Source organism: Festucalex cinctus, chromosome 12, assembly GCF_051991245.1.
Source record: "Festucalex cinctus isolate MCC-2025b chromosome 12, RoL_Fcin_1.0, whole genome shotgun sequence".
Taxonomy (NCBI): Eukaryota; Metazoa; Chordata; class Actinopteri; order Syngnathiformes; family Syngnathidae; genus Festucalex; species Festucalex cinctus.
In genome coordinates this window covers 6,339,301-6,359,324 of record NC_135422.1, presented here as the reverse complement: position 1 = coordinate 6,359,324, position 20,024 = coordinate 6,339,301, and the positions used below count along the sequence as shown (strand labels likewise).

General features: G+C 39.5%; 1 protein-coding gene across 4 annotated transcripts in view; it reads right to left on the bottom strand.

The window, feature by feature from the left end:
• Positions 1 to 966: 966 nt before the first annotated feature.
• Positions 967 to 20,024, bottom strand: part of ttll5 (tubulin tyrosine ligase-like family, member 5) — a 55,588-nt gene continuing 36,530 nt past the window's right edge. For all 4 annotated transcript variants that reach the window (XM_077538971.1, XM_077538972.1, XM_077538973.1 and 1 more), the window contains 4 exons: positions 19,500 to 19,698; positions 15,043 to 15,218; positions 9,009 to 9,091; positions 967 to 2,529 (listed from right to left, as the gene is read on the bottom strand). In XM_077538971.1, the coding sequence (XP_077395097.1) occupies positions 2,483 to 2,529; positions 9,009 to 9,091; positions 15,043 to 15,218; positions 19,500 to 19,698 (505 nt within the window). In that variant the 3' untranslated portion in view covers positions 967 to 2,482. The remainder of the gene's footprint in view (positions 2,530 to 9,008; positions 9,092 to 15,042; positions 15,219 to 19,499; positions 19,699 to 20,024) is intronic.

Genomic DNA, 20,024 nt, shown 5'->3' with positions numbered 1-20,024 from the left:
TACTTCATATTCCAGCATTTTTGAACAGCTCGTACCTCAGTGTATTCTCATCCTGTTTTTTTATCTAAAGAGGAATGGAACAAAAATTGTCTTGGAATGACCACTGCATTCTTAAGGACAAGAGAGGGTGGAAAGAAAAAAAAAAAAAAAAAACAGCGGAGAAGAGAGACTGAACTCAGCATGACAGGACACATAGGACACGCTTGGATGTCCGAGCTGGAAAGCGATGCTGTGCTACACTGTGTATTTAGGATTAAATAAAAATGATTTTAGGAAAAAATGTAAAAAATGCTGGAAACCAACCTTGTCAAAGTCGTATTTCAATGGCGATGTTAATACCTCTGCATTGCAACAGGATGGTGATTCCAGGGATTATTTCAGATGAAACTGAAGCCATCTTGTTGCATGAGAGCCAGGCATGGGCGTTTGGCCACATATCTTTGATCGACTGTGGGGAGGGGAGGGGAGGGGGGTGGGGATGGATGACCAATTCATCGATTTTTGGGGTTGGGATGGGAGAATCTCGCCATGGATGCTCTGAACTCCTGCTCTGGCATGGGCCAGTGTTGTAATGAGCTTGGCTTAGGTCTTGACTTGACTTGACTTGCATCATTTTGTTCTTTCCTTTGTGCTGAATCAACAGCGCCTCTGTTGGCTGCAGACAAGTAGTGTACTCCATTTTGCCTCATCTGCTTTGGGTCACAAGTAATCAGCAATCAATTGAAGAGAAAAAAAAAAAAAGTCATCAAATTCCTAACGACTCATTACTATCCCCATCCCTAATGAGAACATGGATCCCAAACTGTAAACAATGTTCTTCTTACTCTTGGAAACACCTTTTTCTTTCATTAAAATAACAGTTGGGTTGAGCTGTTAGTAGTGGTAGAATTGTTGTGTTGTTTTTGTTTGATGACTCATTTTAGAGCACTTTATTTTAAAGGGTATGATAGAATCCTGCGAAAGAGGTCATCAGATTCCACTTTATTTACTGTACGTTTCGTGTACATGTCGATTAGATCGGCATGTTTTTCAGTCTCGCGTTGCTACTAACAGCATCAAGGATTCCAAAAAACAGCTAACGATATCATGCACGAGTGTTGTAAACAGTCAGTAATTGAACAGATTGTCTGTGAACTAAACTGCATTCGTGCAGTCCAACATACACATTGGATTTGGATTCTTGTAATAAAGCATGCCGCTGGTGTTAAAAAACAATAAAACATGTTTCACGTGACGACAATGCACTGCAAAAGTTACAAGATAAACCTGAAATCGAATACTGTACTACAATCCGCACAAACTGAACAAACACGTCCATCAACAACATTTGAAAATGTGTGTGAAATTCAAGTATTTCATTGAAAGGGGAAGTCAAGCCAAAGAACAGCATTGTGATTAATATTGCATATGTGGAATATAAATTAACTCATTCAGTGCCACTGACGGCTATACACGTCAAAGATCCATTTTACTTGGGCTGGCAGTGAATGAGTTAAGCAGCAAAACGTTGCTCAAGTAACAACCAATTACAGCTCAGCTTCAGAAAACAGGTGAGCTGTGATTGGTTGTTACCTGAGCCCTGAACAATTGTGATGTCCTTTTTAATTGGCAGCAAGTGGCAAAATGGTCGCCCCCTGAGATTAATAAAAACAGGTGGATTTTGCTGCCATACTCATATTCCACAAAGGCAATATTAATCAGAATATCATGTTTAGACTAGAGGGGTGACATAGAACATTTTTGGGTTGACTTCCCCAAAGCTATACAGCAGAATGGTTTTATTAACAAAAACTCCCTGAGTTGACTTTTCTATGCATCCACAAGGATGCTGGTCTACATGTGCACCATTAACTCCATCAAGTTTTTCTTTTGTACTCCAACAAGGCCTACTTACAACATAACAACAATAATTTACTCACCATATTAATGTAGGTCCATCTATAAAAACATCCACGTTCAAGCAAAGGTTCCAGTGCGGATTTGGTAACTGTTTGTTTTCATCCTGGACTGGAAGTCAGTGTCTAATGCCAGGAACTTGTCTGCATGCTTACCATTCACGGGATGTCTCTTGTTGATGGCTGTGGTGGCTTCATGTGAATAGCTTGCATACTAAATGCCAGCGGGGCATCTGTTGAAAGCTATCTGCCTGTGAAATCTTTCCGTGGCATCGGTAGCGCGGAGAGAATGAAGGAGGGGAAAAACTGTTGGCGCGGAGAAGGAGCGCAGGCTGGAAAAGGCCATCTGATATTAGGCCGCGCGACCAAATCCCAACCTGCGTCAAAGCTGGGAATTCCGTGCCGGGCACGCGATATGCCATGTCTGCGGCGGTATGACGGACAAATTAATGGGAAGCTGGCGCACTTTCCGCTGTTGTTCTTTCCCAGAATACACCAGTGTGCCAGGGCGGGTGTGTGTGTAGTTACATGCAGAGACACCTGTCAGGCCAGCACGGTGGCAGGACGCGCCTCTGGTCACCTTGGTGTCATCTGGGCTCTTGGGTCTGCAGCAGCTTGTGGTACACAGAAAGTCCTGCATGGGAAAGCAACAGAAATTAAAATTGACCTAAATGAGGCTAGAACAAGTTGTAAACTGCAAACTTATTGTATTAAACTTTTCCCAACTGTTTACATTTTGCATCTTTTTTCTTGGCTTGGTAGCTAGCATATGTTTTTTTTTTTTTTTTGTCCAATCGTAGCCTTTACATGCTGCCATGTCAAGCTAATATGGCCAATGTGGGCTTCTATTTTTTTAATTCCAAAAATTCATGGTTTTCCCATGATTCAACATTTTTCACAAACGTTCTCCATTCATTTCGATTGAGGGTATTTTCTCATAATACTTATTTACCGTTCATTTCCATTGTCACATTCACAATAACAGATTCAGATAGTTCCCATTTGAAATTTAAATCATTCTGCTTATTCAATTCACCTTATGAGCGATTTTCAAAATGCAAAAATATTGCATATAGTGTTCCAACAATTCCCAATTTTTAACCCCCCAAAAATTCCCATACTAAGACATATACAATTCATTATTTAGTATTGTTAGTTGAACACACCAAAACATTTAAGAATGACAACAAAAGGATGAGAAGACAAGACTTATTTGTTTTTACTCGCAGAGAGGAGAGCAGAGTTGCAAGAGGTACAAGCTGTCAAAGATGCTCTGGCAATTCTCTCGGGTCCTCTTTTTATTGGGGATTGTTCCTTATCCGGTTACAAAAAAAGAGCGTTGCACTATTAAGGGGTGGGGAAAGCGCAATAGTGCATTGTCTTAGAATAACATATCTGCTTGGATGTAAGTGTGTTGTAAATAAGCATGTGATTATCCATTAGCAATGAAAGTTCTCGTTTTCACTTCTGCCCCAGACAGTGTGACATTTTAAACACAGCCACGCTGTCTGGTACAGTTCATCTGAAGAAAGAAGTTCACGTAAAGTTTATATGAGGGTGAAGCATTTTAGCAAATACATATAATAATATATACACTTTAAATTCAACAACTATTCCAACATCAATCAACATTTTCAGCTCATTCCATGCCATTCAATATCATTCTAAATTATTACATATGCTTCAGTGTTTTGTTATTCAGCCCTTCCCACACAATTTCTTCAGAAACTGCAATTGTCTACTTTAGGAAATTGCATGTCCTGTATATTATATTACAGTCTCTCAATGATATCAGTATATCTCTGTCCTCTGATTGGTTGAGATTCACAACCAAAGTTTCAATAGCAAAACCTGTCTGTCACACGCATTTAATAATCAGCACCTCTTGTGAGCATGATGTATGAGGGCTATGAATGTGTAGTGTGGGGATTACATCACAACAAGCTACCTGAGTGAATGCGCAGTGAGTGCTTGGAAGCAATGCTGTGACATCATTGTGTTTGTGAATTCACCTTTGTGCTTCTGGCTTAAAAAAATAATAATAATAATAATATGTTTTGTGTTGGGAATATAGGGGGGGAGGGGGCTGGATAACAAAGAAATTCTGAAACTCCATTATGAATGAATGTGTGTATGTTAGAGGCTTTAGAGGGACCCCTAAAATGCTTGGGGCCCCCAGAAAGTCTTCCCATATTTCCCCCCAGAGTGACTCCCATAATCCTGCACACCGTGAAGCACTAATGTAGTAAAAATGTTCAAATGTTATTAAAATATTGCCTGTAGTCAGGGAGACTGCCAGGAATTTGAGGCTCAGTGAAAAAAATACATCAATTTAGGCCCAAAGCACTTAAGTGCCATAAATTGAAAACAATTTGATTTAGATTTTTTTTTTTTTTATGTATTGTTACAAGCTTTTTATACGCTGCCACTCAAGTAATTAAAAAAGAAAAAAAATGGTGCAATTCAAGTAATGTGATGCCCATGCAGATCAAGAGAATCACAATCACCGATGCACGTTCAGGTATGAATTAAACGATAAAAACGGTCAAAAACACAAACATGATAAAACATTCACAAGGAGCTGCTGTAGGCCACAGCTCACACCCAGATGATCACAGGCAGTCGAACCAACCAAATTAATGCCAGTGCTTGATGTCATTCACTAGGCCACACCCCTTTCAGGCACAAATTCAACGCAAAAAATAAAGCCAGTTTATTTATTTACATTCACATAGTGTTTTATTAGGATTGTATATCATACAATGTTTATTTACTTTAAAAAATGGTGGAATGCTAAACTGATTTACTAGCGTGATTATGGAACAAAGTTAACTTCAAGGTCAGGGTACAACTACTATTTAGAATCGACCTTAGAATCGACTCATCTAATTTCTCCTCCCTGCCTGTGGAGTTAATCGAGCTTTTACGATGACGCTGAACTAAAGAGCAAGTGTGGGATACGAGCGGGGATGCCTCCTCTCGATGCGCTCGGCGCCTCATCCTATCGCCTGGCACGCCGCCAGACGTCCAGTAGAAAAGGCATTCCGAGTACAGTTTGAGCTGCCGTGTGCATTTGTGCTCCCAAACAGTATTCCCTTTCATTCCCTCTCGGCGCAGTCTGTTTATTTTGGTGCTCGTCTACGCCGCGAGGCCTGACTGAGATGGAAAACTGACTTCCAGGCCGATGACATGACAGCTGGACGCGGCTTCCTGTAGCTCAGCGAAAGAGAGATAAAGGAGAAGCATTCCCTTTCCCGGCCTTCTGTGCACCTAATAACACTTCTACAGTCCGTTTTTGCAGGCCGCAAAGTCCTACAGTAGACAGTGACAATTAAGGCAGCAATTATCGTCCGCTTAATTGCCATTGAGTATGATTAAGATCAATTCGGTAAGTACACATTTTTTGTGTTCCTTTATAACATTTATTTAGCTTACAAAATAATTGATTGGCATTTGGCATTCATCCATCGAGGTTGAGTGGCAAGCTGTACAATACCTCAAGGGCAAAACTAGTAGACACGTCTGTCAATTAGTCAACAAGGAAACGTACCAATTAAAGATATTGTCAAGGATTACGATATTTCAATATTCTTGTTTTTTTTATTTGTTAATATATCATAGAGAATTGGCTTTATACACGAATACCCTCAGCCGCATGGGATACATTCCATATACAAAAGGGGAAAAACCATGATAGAGTGGCCGTATAAAAAAAAAAAAAAAAAAAAGTTGTAAAAGATATTATAATATATTTTAAAAAATTGCACAAATTTAGATTCATTAAAACACATTTTATTCACATTGTATATACTGTATATTTAAATAAACAAAAAATTGAATGTAAAGAAAATACTGTTGTATCTGTCAACTATAGACCTTTAAGAGGCGGGGCCTGGAATGGTGGCAAAGCCAACTAAAGCCATGTGGAGTCTATGTGAGCATCTGTGCGTGAGCTGTGGCTGACAGCAGCTCGTTTAGTGTTGTGTTATATTGCTCTTTCTCAGCATTCAGTAAATGGCTGAAATTACATCAGCGATTGTGGATCTCCTTTCCCACATATGAGGGCATCACAGTATGTATACTGTAAAACAATGAAAAACTATCTCTGTGTTAAAAATAGAGCAGGATTTCTACACACAAACAAATCTACAATATAGCAGGGTTGTGGTATGTAAACAATAATACAGTGATTGCGAAGGAACATTGTAGCTAGGTCTTACATCAAGTGTGTAGTTACACAACCATGTAAATCATCCTAGAACAATTTTAAAGCCTGGAGAAAAAAAATGATTAATAAATCATTTATTCAAATGTCTCCCCTTTAAGAGTCATTGAATGTTTTTGTGCTGTAATGATGTCAATGTACATTCCAACAACACACCCTGCACGACAATGCATGCAAGATAAGTCTAGTTGAGCCCAACTGAACTGTACGTCATGTCACGTCAACGCGGCTTCCATTCACTGCTTTCAGTCAGTCCATCAGTAGCTTGCACCTGAATGAGGCGATGGCAGCCGGCAACATGCTTCGTCCGCCTGACTCCGATAAAGAGTCCTCGCCCTGACACGATCCGACACTCACTCATTTCCTCTTCAGACTGAAGGCAATAAATCTTCTCTCAAGTCAGCGGCTGCCGAGGCTTGAGAAGCCCGGAGGCGCGGGCCAAGAGGAGGCCTGTACAACACATGCGACTCGTATTCCCCACGGGTTTGTACGCTTTGATCGCAGCTTGACAAAAAAAAAAAAAAAAAGAAAAAAAAAAAAGAAAAAAAAAAAGACCCGCCTTTGCTTTCATGTCACAAAATTTGACAAGAGTAACACACCGGAGAGGCGGGCAAAAGAAGGCGCACAAAAGGAGCGTTGTCTGAGCAATGCGAGGAAGAGATTAGGAGAGTTTACAAGAGAGAGAGATAAAGGGAAAGTGTGATTAATGGCGACTGACAGCTGATCACACAGAATGCTCTCCATTTGCAGTGGCTGTCACAGTCAATCAGTGCGGCGCAGTCATCTCACCGCTCAAGGTAAACTGCTCCACAAAGGATGTGGCCCTTCTAATAACACCCTGCCCCCTACCTCCATGCCTCCCCTCTTCCGATACACCACACTGGGTCTCTGTTATACTCCGTTTTCATCGTCAATGCATGGGGCAAACTGGACCGGCACGAGCACGCAGAGCATCTCGCTTAACACAAAATAAGGAAGCAACCTTCATACAATGTGTTTATTCCGATGTTGCCTCAGTCACAGCGAATTTCAATGTGTACATTTTATGTCACAGAGTGATGTCAAAACATTACATACTCATACAAAGATTTTTTTTTCTAAAAGCCAAAAGGTGATTGACAAATCTCATTTTAGGGCAACAATACTGATTCTGAAAAGGAATCTTTCCTATCGTATTTTTGGGGGCTGTACTCATTTATATTGAGCACTGTACATGTTAAATTGAAAAGAATGGCAACATGATGGTGATTATTTTGCTTGCATTGAGCATAGACCCTATAACAGTCACACTCATTAGCCACCTGCGGCTCGTTTAGCTTTAACTCATTCACCCCAGTGAACCCCCTTCGCTCCCGGCTCTTTTACTGGATTTTGACTGATTTTGCAAGGCCCACAGAATATTGTGTTCCATAGCTATAAAAACATGGAACCAACAAAAGAAAGAGAAAGAAAGTCTCTACTTTCAACAGGAAAAAAAGTATATTTCTATCTGTTACCATTTTACAGCAATTAGCATTAGAAGTTTAACCATTATTCTCAAACATGTTGAAAACGCTGGGAAAAAGAGCTTGTTGCAACATGGCTGATCACTTATACTCTGCTGCCACTTGCTGGCCATTTTTGTTAATAACTACCACTGCTTTAAGCAACCTCTTTAGGTCAGAAACTGCATAAAAGCCTTCTGCATGCTCTACCATAAAAAAATCATTAAAAAAAAAACCAAATAAATAAAACATGATGCAACTATGATGCAAACGCTCACATTATAAGTCTCCTTTTATCTCAATTAATGTTTTCAAAAAGGAGGTCGGTGTCAAACATGGCAACATAGTGTGCTCCCGTCGGTGTTCCAGCTTATTGTTGTGGTCCGCCACTCCGGGGATTTGATCTATATTATTGCCACTGACGGTACATACGCCGCCCTTGACTTTACTCTGCTAATGTGGCTCTTGTGTTAAAAAAACAGTATCACTGTCCTATAAAGTGCTGGTTAAAGGTCAAGGTTTTTGGCTGTCTTTTTTAAGCTATCTAGACTCCCCCAGACCTCTGTGCCCCACACAATGGAAAAAAATGCATTGCGAAATGCAGAAGCTGCTCCCAATGGATCCAGTTACAGTAATTGATGACTTTATAAGATGTTTGTTAACCTAAGCCAGCCTTCCAATACTTTAAGGAGGAGAATGAAAAGAAATGTTCTAGTCACACACGCACACGTTTTTATTTTGTGGGAGGTGCACAGCTAGCGTATTTTTCCGACAGCTCAAGTTTGGACGAACGCGGTCTGATCTCTGCTTGGGCTTGACTGTGACACTCAAACGAAGTGATGAATGGCATGATTTGCTAATGCTAATGCTGCGATGGAAAAAGGCCCGTGATCAGACAAACAGATGTGCGTTGCATCGGTGAAAACTGCTTAATATCACCGGTGCTGCAATAACCTCAACACCTCACCAGGCCGCCGGCTCGTGATGGAAACAGCGGCTCAGGTCCTGAAAGATGACGGGACACACGTGAGCGCAGAAACCCACAAGTACAGCACATTAGCCGCAATAAACCCAGAGCTGGATTTTTGATTCTCTCGGTGCGAGTGAACAAGCTTTTGGCAAACGGAGAGTAAGTGGAACTGGGGAGAATTGTCCAACAGATGGGAATGTCCTCTCTGTTTCAAGATGCCATCATTGTTCAGCCTCTTTTATTCATCCTTCAGCGATGACATCACCTCTGCTAAGTTATTCTAATCTATCTAACGGCCTTTACACAGCACCGGGGGAGCAACGCTGGGGTAAAAATACCCTGCGGTGCTTATCGTCCTCCGTGTCCTTGTTCTGATCACTCACGCCGACACCAGAACTTTCAATGCACGTGCAGAATCGCAGTATAAAACCCACCTGTCTTAGCACAGAAGGCCTCGTAGACCAAATGCTGCCCGCTGCTCACGCTTCCATTGGCCGACATCGGAGTGGACATCTGCCTATATTGAGGGGCAGACAAGATAAGAATTTGAAGGCGGAGATGAATATTTCAATGTCTATATTGCTTTCTCAACATATTTATGATTCGTGAAGTGATGTCTGGTGAGTCAGTCAGCAAGTCTAAAGTTCTATTTGCACAGTCAGGCATACAAATTCCATTCCTAATGACGGTACATACGCATATGTCGTGATGTGTTTGTGTTATGCCGTGTAGAGTTGCACTGGTTTAATTCATTCACTCGCAGCCATTTTTACTGAAGCAACCCCCTTCGCTCCTGGCTGTTTTACTTGATTTTGACTGATTTTGTAAGGCCCACAGAATATTGTGTTCTATTGCTATAAAAACATGGAGGGAACCTACCAAAACAAAGATTAGAGTCTCTTATTTCATCGGGGGGTGGGGTATATTTCTGTCTGTTTTCATTTTTGCAAGTAGCATTAGAATATAGCTAAGTTTCATAATTATTCACAAATCTGTTTAGAATTGTGGAGAAACAGCTTGTTTTCATCATGGCCCTGGTTGATCTATTATACTCTTCTGCCACCTGCTGGCCATTTTTGTAATTGCTACCTTTTTTTTTTGTGTTTGTTTGTTTTTTTACCCGTTCTCTGCAGTTGAGATTGCATCAAAGCCTTCTGTATGCTCTAGCATAAAAAAATAAAAAAATAAAATAAAAAATAAAAATAAAAAAAAACGTATAAAGAAAACGCAAAAAAAAAAGCATTAAAAAACAGATCTTTCGGATTTATAAGTTTTTGGGAGCAAATTAGTTAATTAGAAGAATTAAAAAAAAAACTGCCATTAATTTCATGCAATTTTAAGGAAAAATGCTATGTTGGGATCAGGTTTATTAGAGTTTTGGAATTTTCATTTTAGTTAGTTTTTATTCCATTTGGTGCTTTTCTTTTTTAAATTTAGTTAGTTTGAACATTAGTTTTTGTGCAATATTTCATAAACACCATGGTAAAAAAAAAAAAAAAAAAGTAACACATTTCTTACCGAGCGTTATATTTTATCTGAGTTAAATGAAAAAGCAGGCAAGTTGAGCCATTGGAGCCAAAACTCAAATTTCTACTGGCTTCTGCTCAATGATGTCACTTCTGTGTTGCACACTTTCAAACGTCCTTATTCCGGTTAACAATGAAATAAATGTACTTAAAATCACATTTAAAATCAACACTAAAGGCTCATGTATTAAATTAATTACGAAAGGAATTTTGCTATAACTATGGTTAGTTTTAGTTAGTTTTGTAAATGTAAAATACAGTTTCAATTAGTTTTCTTTTTTTTTTTTAAAGAATTTCTATTTTTATATTATTTTGTTCACGAAAATGTGTTTTGAATTTTTTTCAGTATTATTTTTATATTTTATTATTGTTATTTTAGTTTTAGTAATTTTCTTAGTTTTCCTTAACTAATATAACCTTGGTTGGTATATATAGGTCTTTCTTTAAAATTACTTGCTATGGTACTTGGTTATAAGCCCATATAAGAGTACTAATGAAGTTGCAACACAGGCATCTGTCTTACAGTGTGAATAGTGAATATGTGGGCTTTTACACGGTACATTTATACCAAAGTGTTTCACCAAGATTCCTTCAGATTGCAGGCATGACACATTACAAGGGCTTTTTTTTTTCCCCACAAAATCAAATATCAAAAGCAGTAAATCATCGTAAAAGCCGGCGAGGCGTGGAGCAGGAGCAGGCAAGTCTGTAACTGTATACATTCAGGCTGTTAAGTATTTTTTTGTTTGGGGTGGAGCTGGGGGACAATAAATAAAGCTTAGCTGGCATTAACCTCTCACCCCATAGCAGCCGCCTGCCAGAAGAGCATTAACCAGGTAATGAGGGTACACACTGCCTCCTTGTAAGGGGCTGCACAGTTGTTCTTTCATACCATTACACAACCACAAATAGAATTGGCCCACTTTAAGCGTGGCATACTTTGACAGGAAGCAACTCCTTTCATATGGAGGGGGGGTTTGACCTCAAGGTTTTCACATCACTTTCTTTGTCAACAATCTCTCATTCTGTCACTTTGAGAGCCGAGCAGCCAGAAACGCTGCATGCGGCTTCATGTGTACACCTTGTTGTGCACACAGGTAACTCGCCTGTCGTAATGTTATTCAAGACTGACCAAAGGGGATTGAGTTGAACCATAAACAAGCTTTTGGCAGCTCCAGCGTGCATATAGTATCCCGTGCAAATAACTACCGTCGTGGCTGATTAATAGGGAGTGAAAGCGGCAGCGAGGCTGACATTAATGGCACTCCTATAATTGTCACCCTATTAGTAATGCCACACGACAGCCAGCCGTTTCCGTAGCTACAGCTGCGACTCGCCAAAAGCCTGCAAACAAAATACCAAACAGGCCCATTTATTTGGGTTACAAATTGCAGCTTTCAAAGCCTTCACTGAAGTCATCCCGCCTCCTTGCCGCTTCTCCATTTCAGTATCAATGCTCGGGCCGGATTTGATGGCATTTTGATGGTTAATTGTCACAACGTCAGTATTGGTGATGTGGTTTGTGGTTCCCTAACCCCAACACTCAGCCACTGGATATCTACAGCCCGGATAAATGGGCGTATTGCATCAGCAAGGGCATCCGGCGTAAAAAAAATGAGCCTTTGCAAATCATGGGAGTCAAAAACATGACTCATTGGGTCGATCCTCGAGATGTCGAAGGAGCAGATGAGTTGCGACATCCTGACGCAATGGAATAATGTTAGATTTGTCTGCAAGCAGTAAAGAGGGCAATTAATTCAAGCCTATCTAGTTTCCTGCATAAATGGGCTGTGTTAAATGAGTAAGTAAACAGGAAAAGAGCCAAGTTTGGCGCAGGATCATTTTGAATTCAAACTTTGTAGTAGTAAAGGGAAATGGAGTGGATTTTCTCAGATGCTTGACAGCTTGTGTTTACGTTTCTCAACAAGAACCAGTTCCTTTATGAGGATAGACCTATTATCAGCCAGGCATCGGCCTTTTTACGAATCCAAAAGCCGATAAAACTGCTATCTCAGTGAGCGGTGATTGCTTGCGAACGTAGCGGATTTAGGGTTTTCATTGTGATTTGGAAGATGTTCACAGATGTTTACTATTTTGAACATTCAGACAATTTTTCACTGTGTGCAAAGAACTTTTGAAACCTATTACGAACCCTGACGAAAAACCCCAAATTAGCGACAGTGAGCTATAGGGAACTTTAATTTTCTAATATTCTGTAGATAAGTTTTGGACTTCTTCCTACTCCTTTTGAACATGTAAATTATGATACTATTGACAATTTATTTTTATTTTCCTTTCTTTAACTACAATTTGTATTTTATACTTGTGATGTGTTTATATGTTCAATAAAACCCAATCAATCCAAAAAAAAAAAAAAAATTATGGATTTATTTAAATTTATACTTTATATACATATATATATATATATATATATATATATATATATATATATATATATATATATATATATATATATATATATATATATATATATAAATGATGCAGACACTGGGAATTCCCTCCACTTTTTGTCTTTAAAAAATAAATTAAATTAAGAAATGTTTAAATCAATTTATATATACATATTAATTAAAATTTTAATTTAAATTAATTACATTTTTAAACAGAGCTGTGAATTTTTTATGTTTAAAAAGTTTTTATTTATTTATTTATTTTAATTTTGACACTAATATTTCCTCTTTTCCTGCAAATTAATACCGTCTTGAAATATCGCTTATCAGTCTCCTTGACTGCTAATAATCAATATCAGCCATGAACACAAATAAAAAAAAAATAAAAAAAAATCTATCACTATTCCTTTAGCCTTGCATCCATTTTATACTTCTCATCCTTGTTCATGTCAAACACATTATTATTATTATTATTATTATTATTATGGATGGTGCTCGTTATCCATGCATTTTGCCTATGGCGACAAATGACTGCACCTTTGTGAAACAATCCCACAACTGAAACATTCCCCCGATAAACAGATGAAACGAGCCAGTGTCACGCCGATCACTGGTACGTTTGTACTGCCCGGTGCCGTGTGCAGTTCAACAGCCGGTGAGAGGAAGGTGGATAACCTTGAACTGTATGAATAAACCAAGCACAGTGATTCTATTGTAAGCCAGACAGGCTTAGGCATACACCGGGATGAATATCAGATAACAGAAGGATAGGGTTGCCCCTAAAATGAGCGCTAGAAGGGAAGCAACTTATTATCCCACCGTTCTCTGCAAACAATCATCTCCATTCCCCTGGACAGAGTTGAATTTTCTGTCGCTCCTTTCCATTCTCTTTCTTCTTTCATTTCATTGTTTCCATCAGTGCTTTTTGGTCCCGAAGCTTCCGTTTTTCCCACACTCTCCCCTGTCACACTGGTCGACCACAAAAATGCAGGACGGAGGAGAGTGTTGGGGAAGAGAGGGGTCGGCTTTGGGGAGGGGAAGGTTGCTCTGGAATTCCACATGTAATGGGTAAACACGGCAACTGCCAGGAAGAGACACACACACACGCACGCACGCACACCCAGGAGCAAACACGGCACCTAACCGGCTGCACTAACCTTCACTACAACCCCTGGGCTGCACCCGTGCCCGTTTAACTATTAGCTCACCAGCACTCGGGCAGCTTTGTGCAGCCCGAGCAAGGTGTATGAATGAAATATGTCGGCAAACAGGGAACTTCCGGGTCCGTCTCCACAATATTAACACTCTCAAGCTTTCGGCAAGTCTGCTAATGTCCAGGCATGGAGAAATATACTGTAACTTCAATTATTACACTCCACAGTTACAAAATCAGCATAATCGTAAAAATAATTTGGCACCATTTTTAAATTTTCAAATAACTAATTTTTTTTTTCATTCAAAGAGAACTTATTATTAGTTTCAAATAATTTTAATTTTCTTAATATGTTTTATTTGTTTCATTTTTTTATTTAAACATTTCATTTTACCAAAAAATAAATGATCATCCTACTGCACATGATGCACTCCAACTTCAAGTTTTTGCCTAAATAAATAAATAAATTAATTAATTATGTTTGGTCCAAAAATAACTTAAATATATATTATTATAAATTATGTTTGGTCCAAGAGGAACTTACATAATTACAACGTTTCTATTTTTTTAATTGGTCTTAAAATTTTTAACTGTGTAAACATTTTCGTGTTTAGTACCAAAAATAAATGATCGTCCTATTGCAGAGTGCACAAGCTGCACTCCAATTTCAAGTTTTTGCTAACCTAAATAAATAAATAAATAAATAAATAAATAAAATCAGTTTGGTCCAAAGGGAACCTACATAATTATAGTGTTTCTATTAAACATTTTCTTGTTTTGCACCAAAAAATAATCGTTTGAATAATCATGATTTCAATTATTGCCAAAATAATCGTGATTATTTTTTCCCTAATCGAGCAGCCCTACACTGTAACTAGAGTGAGCACAGCTGAAACCTCACGCCACAGACAGACTTGTTGAGTGTGGTCAAGCCCTTGCACCTGCAGAAAGCATTAAAATAATAATAGTCTCTGATCACAGGGGTTTGTCTTTGTTGTGTAATTTGGCCAGATTCTGCAGTAATAAAGTCATAAAGTGAGTAGGGGGAACTCGCCGTTAAGCACCGTTTCACTTTTTTCCTTTAATTCTCCCTTCTATGCTCTTCAGCTTATCTCCAAACCAAACAGGATTTAAATGGCGCTCCGAGCCCGGGCCCTTCCACTGAACCACGTTGTGTTTACGGTTCAGGCAGAAATCGGGCCTGTGTGGAGGTTGTTTACTGAAGAGGCAGATCCACCCTGCAGCCAAAAAGACGTGGAGCTCCAGCACACATGTTGGAACTCTCATTCGAATTAGCCTTGTCCTCTTGAACTCCACGACGCCATACATGCTCACGCCAGAAGCAACATTAAGAATCAGTTTCAAAGGCGGAGCTTACTTGACGAGGCGTGCCGTTGCTGGTCTCCTGATCGGGCCCTCTCGGGCCTCGCTGGGTGGCTTTGGGCATAGAACGGGACTATCACGGATCCGGATGTGATGGAGTGATCCTGGAAAGGTGGAAGACTTTGTGGGAACCTTTGCGTGGGGAGCGCTTGTTTCATCTGAATGTTGATCCTATGGGACAAGAAGTTTAAATTAGACACTTGCCATCCATTTTGTATACTAATTACGCTGCGTAGGAAGGGAGTGTCCCAGCTAACCTATGCACTTAAACTTTGCAGCTTTTCTGTACTTTGCTATGTGTGGACAGTGGCAGCCATTTTGTAAAGTGCATTACATATTACTGAGAGACTGGGGTCGTGTTTTGCATTTTGCTACACTCAAATTGCAGAAGCCCCAGAATCGAACCCTGTGGAACACCACATGTTCCAGTACTGTATATATGTGAATTCATACCGCATATATTCATCCGACCACTTTTTTTTTTTTTGCACGACGTAGTTAGTATGAAGTGATTACAAAAATAAAGAAATCACAACAGTCACTAGTCGACTACTACGCACACCAAAGTGCATATACTGAAGAGACATTTTGCTACACTCAAATTGCATAGGCCCCAGAATTGAACCCTGTGAAACACCATATGATCCAATACTGTATATATGTGAATTTATACCGCATATATTCATCCGACCACTTCTTTTTTTTTTTCTTTTTTTTTTTTTTTTTGGCTCGGAGTAGTTTGAAGCAATTACAAGTCACGCGACGTAACATCACAACAGTCACTCGTCGACTACGAAGCACACTAATTTCCCTGCAGCTTTTCTGTACTTTGCTATGTGTGGAAATTGGCAGCCATTTTGTAAAGTGCATATAGCTGAGAGACATTTTGCTACACTGAAATTCCATAGGGCCCAGAATTGAACCCTGTGGAACACCATATGGTCCAATACTGTATATATGTGATTTCATGTTGCATATATTCATCCGACCACTTTCTTCTTTTTTTTTTGTTTTTTTTGTTTTTTGCTTGAAGTAGTTTGAAGCCTTTACAAAAATAAAGAAATCACACGACGTAACATCACAACAGTCATTCGTCGACTACTAAGCCCACCAAATTCCCTGATAAGACAAGCCAAGCTATGTAGCGTGATCACCTGCAGCCAATGATGGCCATGCGGGGCGTTTCATCACGAATCATTTGAGTCTGTGCGTGTCTTGACTTCCGCCGAACCCTTGAGGCTGGCTCAGCGAACCCAGGTTAAGAACCACTGACTTAGTGAGTAACCGTGCGGCCATTTTAACCGACTTCTCTCAAACCTGGAGACCCTGGGCAATAGTTGAAAGCCAAATTCAGATTCACTCACAACTATTTCCAAGAAAGTGTCCTGCCCTGTGTGTGGGGTGTCCAACTACTGCAGAGAAAAACTACACTATGATGTTGAGGGAGTCAACCAAAGGAAGAACAACAGGGTGGAGTGAATTTTCTTTTAGTAAGCTCATTATAATGAATGATGCTACTGATGTTGCAGTTCAAAATGACATGCCATATTGAAAGAGAACAAGATAATCTTTTTTTTTTTTTATTGCAATTGGCTGCACTGTAAAGCAAATTCTCCACATTATTTGTTTGCTTAAAAGGAGTACTTCAAAGACTTGGGTGGAAGACGAAAAAAAAAAAGTTTTCTGACGTAATATTTTAGGGCTGTACTTCAATCCATCCTTACAGCGCTGGTGGACATGTTGCATAAATTCCTTCAATCTCCTTTATGTTCTATTTTTGCTACAGCTTTCTATGGTTATCCAAGATGTTAATGGTCTTCTAACTCCACAGCTGATAAATGAGAATCCGAGTTTCCAGGTTGCATGGCCTGTGGCTGCCTTTCAGTTTGAGCAAGGCCAGGAAGGGCACCTTTGTTTGGCTGCCAGGTGGCCTCGGGCCAAGCCCGCGGAGGAGCCGCACAGTCTGCACCCAATAAGTGAAACGTGGAGTAAGAGCGTCGGAGCAGCCCCCTTGAATATTACTCCCTCCCGGAAACTCTGCAAATATGGACACTCGCTCTTCCAATGGAAGGTGCGCTTGGAAGCCAAATTTTAAGGAAAAACACACTGACAAAAAAAATAGAATGAAGTCATGTCGTTGATGGGATTTCTTGCACAATATTCCTGGACAGCCAAAAAAATAATAATAATAGATTTAACAGGCAGTGAAGAAGTTGTCAGGACTGACTGTCAGGAAGACGCAGGTGGGCGGAATGAACAGGAAACAATAGCAAAGATTTGAGGGAGGGTCATCAAATATTCTTCATTCATAGATCATAGAGCCACTGGAATGATTTCACGGGATATTCCTCAGGCCATTTAGTTTGGTGAATGACGCGGCATTCTTTAAAAAAAAAAAAAAAAAAAATGTAATCCACTGGAGTGATCACATTAAGCATGGAGCAGCTCGAGCACGCCAAGACAAATGTCACCAAAATTGCACTCAAGCTATGAAGATGAAAAAACAATGAGGTGGGAGAAACGGCATTACTGAGAAGAGCTTGGAAAAAAGTGCTTGCTTCCAGTCATTCCACACTGTAAGCTGTCCCATGGCACCCTCCTGTCTCCACTTCTCTCCATCCTTGCGTTGACTCCACAAAATCCACTGGAAAATGAATAAATACGCTCCTCCTTGGGATCATCTTTCAGAGCCACCGTGCAGAAACATGGCGGCGAGGACGTGTTTTTGTTCCCGTAATAAGTAAAATGTCTCATCTTTTGAATTTTTTTATTTTATTTTTTTTTTAAATGGTGACATTCCATGTATAAACTTTTATAAATAACACCTCAAGCATTCATGGGTAGCATTCCTTGATTACTTTAAGTACACGGCTGGCTGCGTAACACAGCCAAACAATGTCGTTTTGAGCGAGGAGTCATGCTTGGCTCTCCAGGAATGAGCTTCGATGAGGCGGGATGTTCCCACTGTAAGACCGAGTGGTTTGGAGGGAGATTCTCTGAATAGCTTTGGAAATGCTAACATGAAAGCTTCCCACTTCATGTGGGCGCTTTTTGGACAGCACAGTGCTTAGGTAAGGTAATGATTTTTTTTTTGTTTAAACATGAGGCAGTCATAACTCAGCAGTTCACAGACAAGTCACTGGGATTTCATCCGTGCTGAGCTTTTTGTTCTGAGTGAATTTAGTCCTGATCTCAACAAATTTAGTTTTCACCATTAAAAGGAGCATCAATAAATGAGAGTTAAAATCCCACTACCCTAACCTATGAATAAAAATGCGTCTAAAATTAGAGATACACCCATTATCGGCCAAGCCAATTATCGGTGCCAATATTTGGCATTTTGACAAATATCGGCATCGGCTTTTTTACAAATCTGAATACCAATTAAAGCTGGAATCTCACTGAGTGGTGAATGCTTGCGAACGTAGCAAATTTTGTGTTTTTAATCAGGATATGTAAGATGTTCACAGACAGTTTTTACTTGTTGCAAAGACATTTTGAACATATTCAGACAATTTTTCACTGTCTGCGAAGATCTTTTAAACCCTGACGAAAACCCCAAATTACGTAGATAAATTTCGTTTTGCATACATTTGTCACTGCTGACACTGGGGAAGTCCCAACATTTTTTAATTTATAACAAAATAATAGAAATTATAAAAATAAATAAATAAATTTAGAAATTATGTTGATATTTTGGAAAAATTTATTTAGAGTAGAAAACTATTTATGTATTCACTGCAAACACTGGGAAGTCCCAACACTTTTTAATTTATAAAAACAAATAATAATAAAAAATAATAATAAATTTAGAAATGATGTTGAAATTTTGGAAAACTTTATTTGCAGTAGAAAACTATGTATTTATTTACTTGCTTAGTTTGAATTTAACACATGCTGATGACGGGCGGCACGGTGAATGACTGGTTAGCACGTCCACCTCCCAGTTCTGAGGACTCGGGTTCGAGTCCAGGCTCTGGCCTTCCTAGGTGGATTTTGCATGTTCTCCCCGTGACTGTGTGGGTCTTCTCCGCGTAGTCCAGTCTATCACTATCTCAAATATTGTACACAAAGGCTCTGTGTTCAAGAGCACCCCATCTAGTGGCCTGGTGAAGCTATCTATGGTCCCTTTTCACTACACTGTATGATATCTAGTGTGCACAATAGTCTACTACTGACCCAGAGTCAGTTTTTTTTTTTTTTTTTTATTATTACAGTGAAACCTATCTCCAGCTATACCCTAAAAAGTTATGGACTTGTGCTGGCACTATTAATACTTTTAGAGTCGACAGTAATTTTGACAGCTCTGTTATGGACAGTCTTTTTTTTTTTTAAACAAAATGGTCTGAAAGCCATTGACTGTATTTTTCAGAAAAATGTGGTGGTGGTGGTGAGGGCAGGTGCGCATCAATTACACAGTTTCCCGCTATTCCCGACGGAGAATGTATTTACCTGATGTACATAATGTTTTTGGTCCAAGAATCGCTGCAGGTGACTTCCTTGCAGTTGCAGTTGCTGGGCAGCTAAATGATGCTGATGGTCCCCTCTCACGGGATTGAAGCTCCGCTCAGGATTCGCCACCATCGCGGAACTGAAGTCGCCGCGCCTCTGCATGTCCCCGGAAGCCTCTCCATCATTCATCCGAACGTGACTTATGAGAGCAAAAAGTTTAAGATTGAGGAGAATTAGTAGTAGTAATAGTAATTTTCTGTGACTTTGTGTTTGTTATTGAATGCTGTATGAAAATAGTAGAGCCTGACTAACCCTTACTTGCTTGCATTATATATTTTACTTACATTAAAAAAATGTCATAAGTGAGACATTAACTCATTCAATCACAAAAACGTGCAAAAACGCTTTTTTAAGTTTATCCTTCCCTCCCAAAAATGTGTTTACGCGTGTTATGTTTTTTTTTTTTTTTTAAATGCAAGAGCATAAAGAATGCTTTGATGCAGCTTCTCACATGAAGAGGTGGCT